The sequence below is a fragment of the Montipora capricornis genome, chromosome 2, assembly GCF_036669925.1.
Source record: "Montipora capricornis isolate CH-2021 chromosome 2, ASM3666992v2, whole genome shotgun sequence".
Classification (NCBI taxonomy): domain Eukaryota; kingdom Metazoa; phylum Cnidaria; class Anthozoa; order Scleractinia; family Acroporidae; genus Montipora; species Montipora capricornis.
This window is the reverse complement of record NC_090884.1, coordinates 45,481,482-45,493,981: the sequence shown is the minus strand read 5'-3', so window position 1 is coordinate 45,493,981 and position 12,500 is coordinate 45,481,482. Positions and strand designations below refer to the sequence as shown.

Below are 12,500 nucleotides of genomic sequence, written 5' to 3'. Positions count from 1 at the left end.
AACAGTAAAAACATAGCTACGATAATTTTCTAAATTGTGATAAAATTTATATGACTTGTCACTGTTTTAAAGAAAAATATATACACCTAATTGCAATAACGTTGTCAGGAAAACTAAACATAGGAACGCAATGCGTGCAAGAGTTTTTTTTTGGGATTGGCGACAAAAGAAAGGTTAGACTATTGGATATTGATTTTTAAGCAGTGAAAGAGAATGAGGGTGTTATTGAGAGTGCAAGATATCAATTTTGAAAATACTTTTGTTTTCTGCGAAACACTGTAACATGATACTTTTGTTTTTCTCCTCAACGTATATACGACCTGGTTAATTGTTACAGTAAACTTTCGTTTCCTATACACATGAGGGGAATTATCCCTGCGACTACTTTCCTCGTTTAAACTCTTCAAGGGACTACTGTCGGTGAGGGAGCGACCTTCAGACTTAAAATGACGCCGCTTCCGGTCGCCCGAGTTGTGGGTTGTCTCGTTTGTGCATGACGCATTTTAAAGGGAAAGTACGGTCTAGAAAAAGTTTCTCTAAATTACGAAAACTTTTCCCCAGGAATTCGAAAATAATTGCCGTTTTGTCCAGTTCCCTGTTAAAATGTGACAAGAGCACTTTGAAGTTGCCTCTTTCGTGACTTGGAGAGCGCCGTCTTGGATATGACGTGTTATGACGTAGCAATAGTCAACAAACTTGTTCGACCTTACCAAGTTCTTCGATCCGCGATCACCTTCTCAATGTTGTGTAACCTTTCTGCTTCGAGAAATTCAAATGAAAGATTAACGATGGTAAACGGTCTTTTTGTTCAACAGTTAGTAGGTCATGTAGGCCATAAGTGCGACAGAAACTCAAGTCACTTAATACTTATAGATTTTCCACAGGGAGCCCACACAAACTATGTGTCTGTTTGTATGTTCGAAAAATAAAGAAATGTGTGGAAAATGTTGAAGAGTCCTAATATCGTAAATGTTAAAGCTCCAAATAAACGTAAACCTACCTCAGTTGTTGTGTATTGTCATTTCTTCGGCTGAAAATGGCGAATTTTAGCGATTTGGTGGGTTTTCCGTTGACTGTTACTACACGTTATAAGAAGGAGACAAGCGGGGAAAGCTTATTTTCGAACGCTCCAGCGCCAAGCCGATTTTCACCCAGAAATTAGAATCGCCTGGCTTTCAAATCGAACACAAGATAAACTGAAAGGTTGACGCTTCTTCAATCGAGGATCCATTCAAAATCCAAGGGCTAATCGCCCAGTACTTTTCGAGAAATGCAACTTTTCAAGCGACCAACAACCGCGGCTGAGATTTCGTGGGACACCGAGCAACCGTCACGCTGTTTGCTCCACACTGATTAAATGATGCTAAACGGCGGTTAGCGCTTGGATTTTGAATGGATCTTCGATTGAATGGCACGAGAAGAAGCGTCAACCTTTCAGTTTATCTGGTGTTTGATTTGAAAGCCGGGCGATTCTAATTTCTGGGTGAAAATTGGCTTGGCGCTGGAGCGTTCGAAATGAGCTTTCCACCCTTGTCTCCTTTTTATAACGTATAGTAACAGTCAAGGGAAAACCCACCAAATCGATCAAATTCGCCATTTTCAGCCGAAGAAATGACAATACACAACAACTGAGGTAGGTTTACCTTTATTTTGAGCTTTTACATAGTCATTTCTCGATATAAGTTTACGATATTAGGATTCTTCAACATTTCCCACACATTTCTTTAATTTTCGAACATACAAACAGACACACTGTTTGTGTGGGCGCCCTGTGATGATACGCGCTTGAGTTTGTGGTTAAATAATCAGTGCGAATTTGAATTCAACCAGGGAATCATCAACAAAATCTTCGGCCGTTTCAGCTCTCGGTCGACCTCATCGGCCCCCTCGTTTTGCCACCAATCAATTGAACTCAGAATTTCAATTGATCTTGGGGAATTTTACTTGCTCTTACATTAGCGAAGTCTGAGGAGAAAATTGCAATAGCAATGGATTTGAAAGCCGTATTTTGACCTTGGCGCCAACTGAAAAATCAGTGAAGTTTCCGAACTCAGGCGGTAGAAAACGACACCTTCCCCATTCTCCAGCTTCTCGAACACTTTTCGTTGTCGAAATCTTGGATGTTTCCTACCTTAAAAGCACATTAAACCTTGAACCGGCCGGGTCAAAGAATACCTTCGCAGCCAAAAAATATAATTATGCCAGACCGATTTGTGCAGGCGAGTTTCTGATTGGCGGAGATTAACAGTGGCTCACCTCACGCGTCCAGCCGTGATTTCGGGAGTGAGCGCTGGCTCATTTCCCGAAACAGAAGCTGGTAATCGAGCCTAGTTGGAGAGCAGTTAGCCTGTGTAGCAACCGTTTCCGTGGGGCACAGAAAAGGAATATTGAGAAGCGCGCTTTTTTCATGTTTTGACCGAGCAAAAAATGGGGCGAAAGCAAAAATGAAGAAACCCTTCTCTTTGCTGAAACCCAACAGAAATGCTTGCTACATAGTCTAGAGAGCGGTCGGGGGAATTAACTAAAAATGTTTATCAAACAACATTTGTTGCAACTGTGTCTGGGAATGGAGGACTCATGGACGAAAAATGGTAAGGACAGACAAAAGTTTCTCTCATTTCGAAGTCATCCATTCTGCACTTTAGGCAGTGATCTCTAGCTCTTTGCTAAACACGTTCAACAAAAAAATTTCGATCTCAGGGAAAAAACTTTCATCAAATAAATCAATTTTACGCTCCGAAAATCAATACAACATCGTTAATCACAATTTTCAGGAATGTTAATGATGCGCTTCATTGCATCCCGTGGGAAGCAGTCTCAGCTTGGCGGCCAAAACTGGTTTGACGACAACACCGCGACGAGAAATCTGAGCTGTCTCTGGAAATGAGGTTCTGGGGTTAAGCGACCAGAGATTTTATTTTTCGTCCTCGACCGTTGATCAGGAATCGCGGAGTGTTCTCTCCGACCTTGAAAAAAAATTCCCCTGGCACCCAGGGTATCTTTTGGCTTGCCTTTTACTGTTAACTCCCGGCTTTTACGGTACTTTTTGGTGCGAACGTTAAGCAAAAAAAAATTGACCTGGTATCAGACTAGACTGAAAAGAAGCGGAAACAACATGTTCAGTCCTTCCTTAGTGTGTGGAATAAACGTTTGCTTAATGCAATTGCAACACACGCAAAACATGCAGGAATACGTCCTTCTGAGCAATTTGCAGTTAGTTTTCTTGCAGTCTATTTAAAGGAGAATTGAGTGAGTTTTACTGTTATCTTTGAATTGAATTTATTACCAAAGCCAAAAAAAGTAAAAGACCTCAAAACGGGACAGGATATTACAAAATAGTCAACGTGAGAACATGTGAGCCAAAGGGTCACTGCTGGCACGACATCTGGGTGACCTCTCAAGTGGTCTAAATGACCCCCCACTTGAAAAATTAACTGGAACGCTGCAGTTCAATACCACCCAACTCGTTGTCTTCTATTTTTGTGTAACACTTACCACAGGCAACCCAGTTTACGCTCATGGAGCATCTAGTTTCTAAAGAAATTGGTGCTGCGTCGGTGGGAGAGTGAAACAAGAAAATTTCGTTTTATCAAACGTGTCGATAAAGGTCGAATTACCACCGTGAACGATTCGGAAAGCTGACGTTTCGAGTCCTTCGTCACAGCGAATATTCGCTCTGACGTAGGGCTAACGCTCGAAACGTCAGCTTTCCGAATCGTTCACGGTGGTAATTCGACCATGAAGGCCCGTTACGGACAAAATATCGAATAATCCTAACTCTTACCGGATATTATGCTTGTCGATCCGAATGTGACAAAATATCAAGATTGCCAATTTCATGTGTCAACTATACATTTATTAATCAAGTTTCTCATATTCATATCAAATTGTCATATATTTATGTGAAACGATATATCTATGCATCAAGTTTTTTTACATTCATATCAAGTTGCCAGATATTCATGTCAAAGTAATTTTCCCTTCCTTTACGTTAAGAATCAAACACGAATTCACTCTTTCTTAGCTAAATGGCTATCCTCTGCTACTTTATAGGCTTTTAAAAACCTCGTACAAATTTTAAAAGGCCTACTCTGGGACCTTAACTCGCCGCGAGATTGTGCGAGCTAATGGGAGTTAAGGAGAGTTAAGGCGAGATGAGGAAAAATTGAGCTTGCCTATCAGCTGCGAGTTAAGGCGAGTTAAGGGAAAATGATGAACCTAATGTTGAGGTGATAAGGGTTAAAACATATAAAATGCTTTAGTAACATACATATAAAGATGCCTTGCAATCTTTGTATGCCTTGTGTATACATCTCTAACAGTCTCCATGTTGCCCAATTACAAAAAAATAAAAATAAAAATTAAAAAAACTTCAGATGAGCTCCGATGTTGACTGAAGCCAAATCTTATTTTAAATTAGTAATTTAATTTTTTTCCTACAACTGTAATTGGACAAGTTGAATATGGAGTCCTGGGCCTGGTTGTTCAAACGTTGGATATCGCTATTCAATGGATAAATCACTATACAGCAGATAAGTATTGGCGAAACTAATTGCATTATCCACTGGATAGAGATTGGTCCGTTGGATAGCACTATCCAGCCTTTGAATAACCGAGGCCTGTTCTTTATTAATTATATAACATTCAGACACCAAACTATACCATTTGGTGGCTGTATGATACTACTACTAATAAATATAGTCATCATCATATGTTATTTACTATAGCTGCATAAATATTTGTCAGAATAATAAATTAGTGAAAAACAAAACTAATGTAAATAAACAATAATGAATAGATGAGAAAATGTAATTGTAGTATAAACACAGGTCGGATATTTCATTTTACTTTATTTTTAAATTCAATAACACTATGTTTTAATTAGACAGGTGAACATAATAGGTATCACATGACACGGCATGAATTGTTATCACTAACTCTAGAATTAAAAAAAAAAAGGTTTTTGCAGTCTGTGTAGAACTAGTATTAAAAAACGGGGAAGCTGACGAATTACAATTCAAATGAGGAAATGTTTATGACACAATCAATTTTACTAAAACAGAATGAAATTTCTTTCTCCTTTAAAGTTATAAGACTTATCTTGTAAGTCTTCCATTTGGCCCATTCTCTCCACTTCACTGATGGTTTCCCTTGGAATCCAGCCCAATTGTTTGGTTTCACTGCCAGAAACTTAACGAAAACACCAATTGCCTTTTTGTTCCCTGAGATAAATCCATTTTAATCTCTTGCAAATGGAGATTGATGCCTTTACGCAAAGACAGCAGTTACTGTATTTTAGAAACTCCCTCCTTAAACTTGGACAATCCTGTGAGAGACATCTTGATTTTAATATCATTCTCAGACTAGCAAAACAGCAAAAAATAAATGACCTTATTTTCTCTTTCGGCTTACTTGTGTTCACAGTTTTGCAGAGAGCTATACCTCATTTAAGTTGATGAACAAGAGTTCTGGAGTAACTGCAGAATACCCTGCCATTTTGAAGCTGCACCTCTGAAAAGGCTGGATACGCGGATACGCAGTCGAAAGTACCACCCCTCCCCAAGTAAACTTCTAAGTAGTATGTTGTGAAGTGGATACGCGGATACGCGGATACGCAGTGGAAAATACCACTCCTCCCCAAGTAAACTTCTTGGTATATTGTAAAGTGGATACGCAGATACGCAGTCGAAAATACCACTCCTCCCCAAGTAAACTTCTAGGTATATTGTGAAATGGATACGCGGATACGCGGATACGCAGTCGAAAGTACCACCCCTCCCAAGTAAACTTCTAAGTAGTATGTTGTGAAGTGGATACGCGGATACGCGGATACGCGGTTACGCAGTGGAAAATACCACCCCTCCCCAAGTAAACTTCTTAGTATATTGTGAAGTGGATACGCGGATACGCGGATACGCAGTCGAAAACACCACCCCTCCCCCAGTAAACTTCTAAATATATTGTAAGAACCAAACCGCAAAATTTCGCGAGAGTGCTTAGGCCTAATCACTGAAACGAGCGCTTAGGCTTAATCAGTGAACGAGTGCTTTCTTCTTCAGAGGATCTCGTGAAAAATTGTAGTTAACCGAAGCGTAAAATGAAAGCTAAAATTCTACAGATTGCTTAGGCCTAATCACTGAAACGAGCGCTTAGGCTTAATCAGTAAACGAGTGCTTTCTTCTTCACAGGATCTCGTGAAAAAGTGTAGTTAACCGAAGCGTAAAATGAAAGCTAAAATTCTACGAGAGTGCTTTGGCCTAATCACTGAAACGAGCGCTTAGGCTTAATCAGTGAACGAGTGCTTTCTTCTTCACAGGATCTCGTGAAAAATTGTAGTTAAGCAAAGCGTAAAATGAAAGGTAAAATTCTACGAGAGTGCTTAGGCCTAATCACTGAAACAATACGTGGAGTATTTTCCACTGCGTATCCGCGTATCCACATATCCATGCATATACGACAGAGCATTTTGAAGTACGTTACACGAAGTTGGTATGCAGTTCCCATGTGTGATGTCCGCGTATCCACGTATCCGGGTATCCATGTTTTCCACTGCGTATCCGCGTATCCGCGTATCCACTTCACAATATAGTTAGAAGTTTACCTGGGGAGGGGTGGTACTTTCGACTGCGTATCCGCGTATCCAGCCTTTTCAGAGGTGCAGCTTCAAAATGGCAGGGTATTCTGCAGTTAAGCCAGAGTTCTTTCCATTATCGGCTTTGTCTCGCAAACCCTTAATTGAGAGTTGTCAGTGATCATGAACATTCTAATTTTACAAAAATGGCCACCGGCTCAGTCGTGTTGTAACGTGTTTTGATGTCATGTACGCCACGTTGAAGCTTCCCACCTAAAACTTCCCAGGACAATGAGTTGAGCGACAGGGCCCTGGGTAATTTTAAAAAATTGCTAACGAAGTATCAATGCAAAAACCTTTATTCAGTTAAGGGCTAAATGTAACAAGTCTTTATGAATCATGGCTTGTGGTTGCCAGCTTGACTACAATGTAAGCCAAACAGGATGTCACGTGGAACCAATCTACAGATCTTCTTGTACCAGGTAACTTTATGACTGAGAAATATGGACTGCAATCAGTACGTATGTGGAGTATTTAAAGGATTCTAGCTACATCCCAGACTTGTCAGCTTGAATCTTCAGTAAGCTTCATCAGATTATAAGATGATAATTATGCTGCTGATTTTTCATTATCGTAAACAGCTTTTATGCATTACATTTGCAAAACGTTATTGTAAATCATTAGCTACAGTAACTTAAAAGAAAAATTATTAACATTCTGTTATTATGTTTAAATTGTATTTCTTTGTCTCGCTTAGAAGTATAAGTAAATTTATTATGTCGTGAAAAAGTTTTCGTTGATTCACTTTTTCTACTTTTAGTTAATGTCACTTACTTTGTGGCCCAAAATACTAGCAATAAGTCTGGTTTCTCCAGACCCTGTGACCCCATGCCTCTGGAATTTCTGCCATGCTTAGCATTGTAACCTTTTTGTTAGGTAACAAGTTAATGCATGTTCAAGTTGTTCCTGGTAGTTCCATTGACTGTCCATTAAGTACTAAGAAAAACTTCATGAAATCTTAGTGAAATACCCTTATCACAGAGGCTATCTGGAAATTCCAGAAGGATGGGACTTACAAATTACTATTGTTTAAAATTGTTGAAATCCCTATTTTTTGGTGTCTTCCCTTCGTGGATTAATTATGAAATTACCCTGAGAGTGGGTTGAGGTATTGGGTGCGATCCATCAACCAAAATTTCCGGAAATTTTGGTCCAAAGCTCAATGGAACAGTTCAGTGCAACCAGAAACATTTCAAAACCTTTTGACGTGGACCACTTTTTCCGGGGGGACCGGTATGAATCTTGGTTGAATGGATCAGGCCCATTTAAATTGGTATCCCCTTTGCAGTGGTGAGAGTGGGCGAGGATGTGCGAGATAATGCGAGTTTAGGCGAGTTAAGGCGAGACAAGAGATTATGAAGGTAAGAGAGGTTATCCCTCATACTGCGGTAGCCTCGCAGCTCCTACAAGGTCTCACCTGATTGGAGACCACCCTTGAGGTAACAAAAGAACAAATAACAGAAACAATGGCCCTTTTGTTTTAGGCCTAGGGTCTCCAGGTGAGACCTTGTAAGAGCTGCGAGGTGACCCTCATACTGGCCCTATTCCCATCGTAATCCCTCTTAGGTTATTTTTAGATGATACCAATTTTCCAGCGGATAATGTTACCGCGCGCGTTACGTGGAAGTTTCGTGGAGGAGGGAAGTGCAGCAAATTCTGTAAGATGCCATTCTCCGTTTTCAAAATTGAGTTTCATGGCCTGATAAAATTCATTGTCTGCAAGATACAGGTTTCAAACATACATCCTTGGAATTGCTTAACTGTCTAGTTTACAGTGATACCAATTTGAAGAATTTCCAATTTATCAAACCGTGTTAAATAATTTTGACAGATGCAGATATGTTTACCTTGGTTGCATTGCGTTACCTTTCCATTTCAGTGCGCACTTTCTCATCGTCTACAAAATTCTGTCGCTTACAAAACTCGTCCCTGTCAAGATGCAGTTTGCCATCATATATCATGGAAATCGGTTAACTGTATAATTCACTCTGATACCAATTTTCCGATTTTCTAAAGTAGGAAACCGTGTTAAATAATTTTGAAAGAGGGATACCGACTCAGCTATATTTTACGCCGGTACTTTTACAAATGAAAATTTTGCAATTATTCTACTCTATAGATAACAATAAAATTTCGCAACAAAGGCACTCAATGTAGAATACAGAATGAATAATTCGCTGTTATTCAAATGTCATTAACGGCGAAGTAATCAATCACAATAATGTTCTAGCGAAGAAATTTCGCAGTTAATGAAATTTCCTTAACGGCGAAGTAGCCAATCGCATCAATCGCAGTTAATGACATTTCAATTACTGCGAAATTTTCCTTCGGTATATAATAAAAGTATACTGATAAAGTTTTGTGCGAACGTTTGTTAATTATCTGTAGATAAATATAACTGCAAAATTTTCATTTATACGTGCGTTGCAAATTGACTTCAATCCGATCTTACGGTTTTAAAAATTTTTATCGCGCGGTCAATTGAAATTTTCCTGTCATGTTTGGTACTGTGTGAAAGCGTTAGCTGTCTAATTTATGAATATCGTAGAATTAAGTCACCATAGTTTAAGTCCGCTAAGAAAATCGAGAACGCGTTGACCAAGTCAGGAATATGTTACTTGGTGACTGTTAGTCCGCGATATTTCATTGTGTACAAAATTCTGTCGCCTATAAAACTCGTTCCTTTCAAGATACAAGATGCAAAGATATATCATTCAAATCGCTTAACTGTGTTGTTTACAGTGACACCAATTTCAACACTGTCCAGTGTACGAAACCGAGTTTAATAATTTTGAAAGATGCAGGTATGTTTAACATGCGTGCTTTGCAAATTGACTTCCATCCGATACCACGTGTTCATACATTTTTATCGCACTGTCTGTTCAAGTTTTCCTTTCATGTCTGATATCTGTCTAATTTATGAATATCTAAGAATTAAGTCGTCATATTTTAATCTTGCGAAGAAAATCAAGAACGCGTTAACCAAGTCAGCGATATATTACTTGTTGACTGTAGTCTGCGAATTGCCAATGTTTACAAAATTCTGTCGCTTATGAAAATTGGATCCTTTCAAGATACAGGTTTCCAAATTCAATAACTGAAATCGCTTAATTGTCTAGTTTTCAGTGATACCACATTCAAGGTTGTGCCATACACGAAACCGTGTTAAATCTTTTTTTAAGGAGACAGCTATATTTAACATACGCGCAATGCAAATTCACTTGAATCCGATAACACGGGTTCAAAAATTTTATCGGACGCTTGATTCAAGTTTTCCTTTCATATTTGGTACTGTTGTAGAGCTCTATCTGTCTACTTTATCACCATATAAGAATTAAGTCATCACATCTTAATCTCGAAAAGGAAACCGAGAATGCGTTTATTAAATTCAGAGAGATCGTACTTATCGACTATAGTCTTCCATTTGCCATTCTGTACAAAATTCTGTCGGTTACATAACTCTTTCCTTCCAAGATACAGGTTTCAAAACATAAGTCATTGAAATCGCTTAACTCTGTGGTTCACAAGTCACGTTCGTCCACAAAATGTATATACGCGTTTGTCTCAACATCTTCCGCCATTTTTGTTTGATGGTAAATCGCGAACGAGGTGAATCATTGCGTGGGAATTCGCTCAGCTGTCAACATGGGTAAAAATGGGGACGTCTGATTGGCTATCAGTTAACCCTCGTGGGAATACCGGATCCCGGAGGAGATCTAAAAATAACCTAAGAGAGATTACAATGGGAATAGGGCCAGTATGAGGGATTACCTCTCTTACCTTCATAATCTCTTGGGCGAGATAAGGAAATTTGAACATAATCTCAATCTGCAAGTTAGGGCGAGTTAAGGTTCCAGAGTAGGCCTTTAAAGGAGCGGGCCGAAGACACCGGTTGGCGATTCTTTTCACCTGGTTCTTTTGCATCTATAAAAATAACACAATCAAATACAGCATGTTTCATGATCCGTTCCAGATTTCGTGTAAGGTTGAAACGTTTTGGAAACAATTAGTGTTTTACTTATCGCAAACTGAGGCATTCGTTGCTGTTTACATAGACGAGGAGCCTTCAGATATTTGAAAATGGCCCCAGTTGTTCGAAGGATGAATCACTACTATCCACTGGATAACTCAAATTGGGTTTGCTAGTGTTGGTCCGCTGGATAGTTATGCACCTTTCTGGTGTAGCCTGCCAATGATAACGCATTCTTTTTAGATAAAAATCAAACACGAATTCTCTCATTATTTCCTAACAAGATCAGAAAGCAACTGATCGAAATAGAACTCCCAGTTTGTAATCAATTTATCCAAAGTTTCTTATCAGTTCTCCTTTGATTGTAAACTAGGAGTGGTCACTGGTTGGTCGACGTGGTACAATAACAATGTACATGCACTCGCAGAGCTTGCAAAATTAGCCCTGACACTGGTGCTTCTTTTTGTTGGCTGGTTCCATTAGTTTCTTCATTGAGTTATGCTATATGCAATACCGTCTTCCTTTTAATGCCTCGAAGAGAAGCAAAACAGCATTTTGTGCATTGCGCTTCTCACATTTTGTCGTATTTCTCTATATCGCCAACAGTACAGGATGGGGTTTAGCGATGAATTAAGAAAAATGAGGAAAGTTGTGGTGTGATGATACACGCCGACTGCGAAACTGCTGTCAACCAGTAGGATTATGCTTACAAAAACGTGAGGAAGATAACAGACAACAAAAACAACGTAAACGAGGAAAACATCTAAAGCGTTTTTCTGTTGTCGGAGAAGGCCCGCTCTAACTGAATGATCACTTGTTTGTTGAAGTTCAAAGCGGATTTGGATCTTGTGGTGCCTCACAACTTTGTAAATTCTTGCATATGCCCAAGATGTAAAAAGAAATGCAATGCATTCAACAACCACTGTTACTATCCTGGATTGTTTTACTAGTGAAATATATGTGAATGCTGCAGCGAGGCTTATCACCCATAATAACACCAGAAGTACTGCAACCCGCCTTGTCGTGACAAGTTCATTATATCGCAAATGGAGGGAAACCGAAAGCAATCTGTCCACAGTGATAGCTGTTACAGTAAGTAACGATGCACAGGCGAGGAAGAAAGCAAAGAAATTATAAGCAGATAAAATGCCCGGACAGAGGAATTCGAAGTTGTTAGTTCCATCTATTTTCATCTTTAAAATAACTGTCGTTATAGCAGAACTCGAGAATTGCGCGAGCAATCCTACCACCAGATCTGAAAAAGCGAGGCTACTGAAGAACATCTTTAAATTTGTTTGAATCGACGAGGCCTTGAACAGAGCTCGGATTACGAGAATATTTCCAAGGACTGCTACGAGGAAGAAGACTAAGTTAGAAGCACAAATTGCGATCGAGAATCCTTTGTGATGATGAACAAGTTGCAGCCATCTCTCCAAACTGTCCTTACAAGACTCCGAGACGGTCATTTTGATGTATATTTTCAACTCTTCAAATCGACTTTCTGTTTTGAAGAAACCCTGCTATTTGATTAGCGGTTTGAGACTGCTTCCATCAATTACTGAAAATTTATTCCATCGAAGGTTGCAGGTGTTAATAATTGTAACAGCCGTGCATGTTGCTTTCAGCGGTCTCCATTCGTAACAAGTGTTCAAACTTGTGACCAAGGAAAACTTTTCAGCTACCAAATTACATCACGTACAGTACTTTCCGCTAAGATGTCTTTAATTTAAGTCCATATTCGTTTAAAACTGAGAAAGATAAGCAGCAATATATTTTTTTCTAAACAGTTAATATAACATCAAAGCATACTTCGTGTATAGAGATGGTTACAAGTCTTTTTATTTTATGTTTTTGTCTGTATTTTTGCCTTGACGGTGCACAAAACACACCTTTTTTCGA

The 12,500-nt window shown here is 39.2% G+C and overlaps 1 protein-coding gene across 1 annotated transcript; it reads right to left on the bottom strand.

Annotated features, from left to right (window-relative positions):
• Positions 1-11,125: 11,125 nt before the first annotated feature.
• On the bottom strand, positions 11,126-12,140 carry LOC138037394 (histamine H2 receptor-like). Its single transcript, XM_068883328.1, has one exon. The coding sequence runs from the start codon at positions 12,065-12,067 to the stop codon at positions 11,126-11,128; it is 942 nt and encodes a 313-aa protein (XP_068739429.1). The 5' UTR covers positions 12,068-12,140.
• Positions 12,141-12,500: the final 360 nt, after the last annotated feature.

Bases quoted from the DNA above. Each gene is read 5' to 3' on its own strand.
- LOC138037394 (XM_068883328.1), bottom strand. From the start codon at position 12,067: ATGACCGTCTCGGAGTCTTGTAAGGACAGTTTGGAGAGATGGCTGCAA.